The sequence below is a fragment of the Vicia villosa genome, linkage group LG1, assembly GCF_029867415.1.
Source record: "Vicia villosa cultivar HV-30 ecotype Madison, WI linkage group LG1, Vvil1.0, whole genome shotgun sequence".
Taxonomy (NCBI): Eukaryota; Viridiplantae; Streptophyta; class Magnoliopsida; order Fabales; family Fabaceae; genus Vicia; species Vicia villosa.
In genome coordinates this window covers 226,401,097-226,407,452 of record NC_081180.1, presented here as the reverse complement: position 1 = coordinate 226,407,452, position 6,356 = coordinate 226,401,097, and the positions used below count along the sequence as shown (strand labels likewise).

Below are 6,356 nucleotides of genomic sequence, written 5' to 3'. Positions count from 1 at the left end.
CCAAGGCTGGTTTCTTTGGGAAAGGCATAGGGTTGGGTGTTAAAGCTAAGCATTCGCTTAAACTATCGTCTCGATATTCTGGACGCCAATTGTCATCTTCGAAAATCAGGGGCATCGGAATCTTTATAACTTCAGAGTAAGATTCTTCTGATAATCCTATCTCTCTTACACATTCATCAATAACATCCACCAGATAACATGTATCTTCTATAGCTGGGGCTTGAAGGAATTATGTTAGAATAAACTCGACCTTCTCCTCACCTACTTCGAATGTCAACTTGCCTTTCTTTACGTCTATAATGGCTCCAGCGGTAGCTAGGAAATGTCTTCCTAAGATTATAGAAGTATTGACGTCTTCTTTTATGTCCATAATTATGAAATCCGTAGGGATGTAGAATTGTCCAATGCGGATGGGTACATTTTCAAGAACACCTACAGGATACTTGACAGATCGGTCTGCAAGTTGTACTGACATCTTGGTTGGTCTTAGATCTCCCATGTTTAGTTTCTCGCAAATGGACAAAGGCATTAGGCTAATACTAGCTCCTAAGTCGCATAAAGCTTTGTCTATGTCAAATTTTCCTATATTGCAAGGTATGGAAAAACTTCCTAGGTCTTTCAGCTTAGGTGGCATTTTATTTTGAATTATGGCACTACATTCAGCAGTGAGTGTTACGGTCTCGTTGTCTTCTAATTTCTTCTTATTCAATAGGATTTCTTTTAGGAACTTAGCATATGAGGGCATTTGGGTAATGGCTTCTGTAAACGGAATTGTGATGTTTAACTGTTTAAGAAGTTCGACAAATTTCTTAAATTGCCCTATGTTTTTAGATTTCTTGAGTCTTTGAGGGTACGGGATAGGTGGTTTATAAGGTGGTGGAGGTATGTATGGCGCTTCTTTCTCCTCCATCTCGCCTTCTTTGTCTTCTTTCTCTTTCGGATCACTCAGTTTATCCTTGGGTCTACTTTCCTCCTCAGTTATCTTCCTAGGGCTTTGGAACATAGCAGGGTTTTTAAGCCTAGGGTCAGTCGGTTCGTCCATCTCTCTACCACTTCGCAGAATAATAGCATGAGCATGTCCTTTTGGGTTTGGTTGTGGATTTCCTGGAAATGTCCCAGCAGGTGCGGAAGTAGGTGCTTGTTGCTGTGCCACTTGAGAGATTTATGTCTCAAGCATCTTGTTGTGAGTGGCCAACGCGTCTACTTTAGTCGCTAACTATTTGATTTGCTCATTGGTGTGCACGTTCTGGTTTATGAAATCCTTATTAGTCTGAGTTTGAGTGTCTATGAAATTTTCCATCATTATTTCTAAGTTAGACTTCCTAGGGACATTAGGAGCAGCGAATGGTGCCTTTTGATATCCAGGTGGTACACTGGGTGCTTGACCAGGTGTGTACAAAGCATTATTGTTCTTGTACGAGAAATTAGGGTGATTCTTCCATCCTGGGTTATACGTGTTTGAGTAGGGGTTTCCTTGAGCATAGTTTACTGGTTCGGGGGAAACTCCTGCCAAAAGTTGGCACTCGGGGGCAGCATGTCCAGACATCCTGCATATTTCGCAATTGGGGGAAACAGCAGCCACGGCGGCTACAGGTGCTATAGTGAGGTTTTCAATCTTCTGAGTTAGGGCATCGACTTTGGCGTTAACGCGTTCGAGGCTACTTATCTCATACATCCCACTCTTCGCTGAAGATTTCTCTACAGAATTTTTCTCTGACTGAGCTCTCTCGCTTCCCCATTGATAATGGTTTTGAGCCATACTTTCGATAAGTGCGTAGGCATCAACATATTCTTTATCCATCTGTGCGCCACCTGCGGCGGCGTCAATTGTAAGTCTCGTATTATAGAGGAGACCATTGTAGAAGGTATGGATGATTAATCATTGTTCTAAACGATGATGTGGACAAAGTCTAAGCATGTCTTTGTATCTCTCCCACGCTTCGAATAATGACTCGTTGTCTTTTTGTCTAAACCCATTGATCTAGGCTCTTAGCATCGCGATCTTACTAGGTGGAAAATAACGTGCCAGGAAGACTTTCTTAAGTTCATTCCAGGTCGTGACAGAATTGACAGGTAAAGACTGGAGCCAGGCTCTAGCTCTATCCCTTAGTGAAAAAGGAAAAAGGCGCAGTCGGATAGCTTCCAAACTGACACCATTTGCTTTTACAGTGTCTGCATATTGCAAGAACACTGACAAATGAAGATTAGGATCTTCCGTCGCATTTCCAGAAAATTGGTTTTGTTGTACAACTGACAACAATGATGGTTTAAGCTCGAAATTGTTCACCTCAATAGCAGGAGCAGCAATGCTATTGTGAGGTTCAGCTTGCGAAGGAATAGCGTAAAATTTGAGAGGACGCGGCTGTTCTCCCATGTTTGATTCTTCAACTGGTTCAGAAGTAGGAGTAGGAACAAGAGTGCGAGTACGTCGTAATCGACATGATACAGTGATAGAACGCTCCGGTTCGGGAATTGGCAGCACTAAGTCTTCACTTCGAGAGCAAGTACTTGGCATACACAAAAGGGAATTAGAATAATTGAGTTTGCCTTAGTCTCTACAACGTAACAGTTAATTACGATCGTCGACTAAATTAGTCCCCGACAACGGCGCCAAAAACTTGATCGCGACAATGGGGTATGTCTGTGATTATGACTGCAAGTGCATAGTCTATCGCGTAGTTTTAAAAGATATCGAACCCATAGGGACTAAGAATCGACCTAGTGTAGTTAATCATTACTACGTAAATTTAAGGATAATATCTGATTTGATTATTGATCAGACGGGAAAATAAAAGGGATATAGTTTAATTAAATAAGCGGGAATATAATCGGTATGTAACGGTCGGACATCGGGGATCTAGTAAACTATCAATGCGAATCGTAATTTAAAATATTCTTTCTGTAGAAATCACTTGTTTAAAAACCTTCCTCTCACACTCTCATGTTTATTGATTTCGATCTCATTATTAAACCTAAGTAAGCGCTCTCGCCGTATCAAATAAAGTTTAAAGATTATTTTTGAAATCCGATGAAGTCTAATTAACCTTAAAGCGCTCTCGCTGTATTTAAAGTTAATGTATAATTTCCACTGTCCAGTTAAAATCTCAAACTCTCGTTTTTATTGATCCTAACTTCTATTGTTTTTAACTCTCGTTACAAAACAGTAAAATTAAGCATTAGAAATTAAAACCAGATAAATAAATTTAATTAATAAAATACGTCGACAGTGTTACTCGATTCCCTCGTTTATGTGACCTTACATACCGATAAAAATGATTTAGCCGGACATTAATTTAATAGATAGAGCAGAACATATATAGCAGGTAAAAAATATTCCGGGCATAATTCTATAAACTAACATAAACTGATAATAATAATTAAATGCTAATAAATAAACCTGAATTAAATTGCAGACTGAAAGTGTAATCTTGCTGTACCAAATCTTGAATCCGGGACGAAAATAAATGCTGAAAACAAACTGAATTACAATAGTATTTCCGGTGTGGAAATCTATTGCAGAAAATGGTTTGGAAGAAGTAGACTTGAGCTGGAAATTGCAGAGAAAATGTAAATGACGGCAGTAGGGCAAAACTTCGTAACCCTCTCAATAATTCTTGAAGGGTATTTATAGAGTTGCATTAGGTTTGATTCTGCTCTTTAATTGGTTTCAGTGCTGCTTCACGGAGGAGACAATGGCGGAGAAAAATTTGGACGAACGTCTTCTGGGCTCGAGTGTGTGACTTACGTCCCACACTATTATTAAGGGGGGTGCCGTACGGCAGGGAGGGGGGTACGCTGACTGGAAGGTACCTCAGCATGCCATCCGTCACGTGCTGGACTCAGTCTTGCGCGTTGGGCCGCTTTCTTCTGGGCCAACTTCTTCTCCTATTTGCACCTCCTCTTGCAATTGGCATTTTAAGCAATTCTTCTCCATTTTAAGTCCTTTTTCCGACTATTTCTTTTGCGAGCTTCGATTAAATAAATTCCAGAAAACAGATAGAAATACCAGCATAATACAAAATAAAATAATAAAATCGAAATAAAATAGAATAATAATGCATGTAAATTAAGCTAAATATACGATACGTTTTCGTGTTATCATGTAACACCCGAGGACAAAGAGGGCGAGGAGCATGTAACACCTGAGGCCAAAGAGGGCAAGGAGTGGTCACCGAACTCACATTAGAATGAGAGGGATCCTGAGGCTGTGCAGGGATGAGATTCCATGGTTGAAGGAAGGCTTTTAAGGATTGATTGGTACTACATATACCAACACGATGCATCTTCATTTCGGTATCCTACCAAATAATAACTCCATAGTTATGGAGGCTTAACTAAGATTAGTATTTGGATAAGTGACCTCCATAGTTAAGGAGGCCAAAGAGGGCGAGGAGAATGTAACACCCGAGGCCAAAGAGGGCAAGGAGTGGTCACCTAGCCCACATCGGAAGGAGATGGATCCTGATGCTGTGTAGGGATAAGACTGCATGATTGAAGGAAGGATTTTAAGGATATATTGGTACTAAATATACCAACAAGATGCATCTTATTTTCTATATCCTATTGATCGGAAAAATAGCAAGTGTACTATTTTGCCTCTTGTAATAGTAGGGAAAATTCCCCGAATGTCGATCTCAGGGACTGCGCAGGAATAATGAGTTCAATTCAAGGTTCAATTAAACAAAAACTTCAATGGGGTTTTGTTTAGTAATTATAACTTAACGAAAAATAGAATAAGCAGTAAATGAAATTGGATTTGTAACAAATATGAGTAACATGCTACGGATAGTGGATGATTGACAATGTAACAACTCTGAAATCTCTATTGCAACAACTTATTTTCAATAATCAATTACCGGTTCTTAAGGTTGTTTGATCCTAAGTCCTTAGTGAAAAAACCTTTGATCCTTCATCCTAAACCCTAAGTCCTTAGAGATTTACAATGAAATCAAGCAACTAAGTTATCAAGAATATCCGGTTACTATAAGGTATTCCTAGTCCTAGGTAATATCTATTATAGCATATTCTCATGAAAGCATTATCAATGGTTGTCCAACCTAAATGATAATCATAAATCAATTCCGATTTGTCCGAAAGGAAAAGCATTAGAAACATTAAGAGAATAAATCAACAATGAAAAACATGATTGTTATCGCAATTGCAAACTCAGAGTCATTACAAAGTGAAATTAGAGCCACCCCCCTAGCATTGGGGGGTTTAGCTACTCATAGTATTAAAAGAAAACACGATATTGAATAAAGACATTACAAGAGATTGGAGGAGATTGAATCTTCAATTGCTTCCGTTTATGAAGATCTTCTTCTCTCTCAAACCCTCGCTTTCTCCAATCTTCTCTTGTATTCTTTTCTCTAATCTGTCAAAAGTGCCGTCTCTCTTGCCCTAAAGTTGTTTTTATCATCTATCTTCCATTCAGGTTGAAACCAAATACCAAAAATACCCTTAATGATCCCCTTTGAGTGAGGAAACTCATAAAAATATAATCAGCATGCGCTCATCAACACGGGCCGTGTCGCTGCACACGGGCGCCCGTGTTGTTCTTCTGCTCCTTGGCAAAAATCATCTTTCTAGGCACTTTTCCACACGGGCCGTGTCTGTGAACACGGGTGCCCGTGTAGATCCTCTGTCTTGGCTCCGAAATTGCATTTCCAGCCACATTTCAACACGGGCCGTGTTGTTCCACACGGGGGCCCGTGTTGACCTCTGAAATCAGCTTTTCCGGCTTCTTTTCATCCATTCGTGCGTGCCACAAGTTCCTATTTTCTCATGCATCAACCTGGCCAACAACACTAACAACCAGTGCATAAAACGACACTTTTTGTAACACTCATAAAGCATTAATATGCAACAATATCACATAAACGAAAATACGAAAACTTACTTTAAAACACATGCAATTGCCACTTAGTGTTACCAAAACCATGAATTCTTGTCGGATAAAGGTGCGAAAACTTACTAGAAATGGTGACTGATCACAACCCCACACTTATCTCATTGCTTGTCCTCAAGTGATGTATCGAGACGAAACAAAGGTCACCGACGAGATTCTTTTCTCCACAACACAATTAGGTTATTCGCAAAACACCTTCACTTAGCAATCTAATCTATGGCATCCTTCGTCAATCTATCAACCGCCTTATCACTTCCGAGCACTTTTTCACCTGCAAGCTTTTTCACATTCTCACAAAATCTCTCCGGGTTAAAGTGTTTACACTCACAGTACCAAGGCATGCATATTACTTTTAACTTTGAATACATTCCCGAATCACTACACACACAGATTACACACACTTCATGAGGTCTTCGGGCTGTAACGTGGCTTGGGTTCGGTGGGGTAA

The 6,356-nt window shown here is 39.9% G+C and overlaps 1 protein-coding gene and 1 non-coding gene across 2 annotated transcripts; one reads left to right on the top strand and one right to left on the bottom strand.

Annotated features, from left to right (window-relative positions):
• Window positions 1–229: 229 nt before the first annotated feature.
• On the bottom strand, window positions 230–1,801 carry LOC131596065 (uncharacterized). Its single transcript, XM_058868628.1, has 2 exons — window positions 1,244–1,801; window positions 230–1,144 (listed from the first exon to the last, which is right to left on the bottom strand). Exons 1-2 carry the CDS (start codon window positions 1,799–1,801, stop codon window positions 230–232), a joined length of 1,473 nt encoding a protein of 490 aa, XP_058724611.1.
• Window positions 1,802–1,889: 88 nt separating this feature from the next.
• On the top strand, window positions 1,890–1,996 carry LOC131645409 (small nucleolar RNA R71). The gene has a single exon (XR_009297033.1). It is a non-coding gene; the product is annotated as a small nucleolar RNA R71 (small nucleolar RNA).
• The last annotated feature ends 4,360 nt before the right edge of the window (window positions 1,997–6,356 follow it).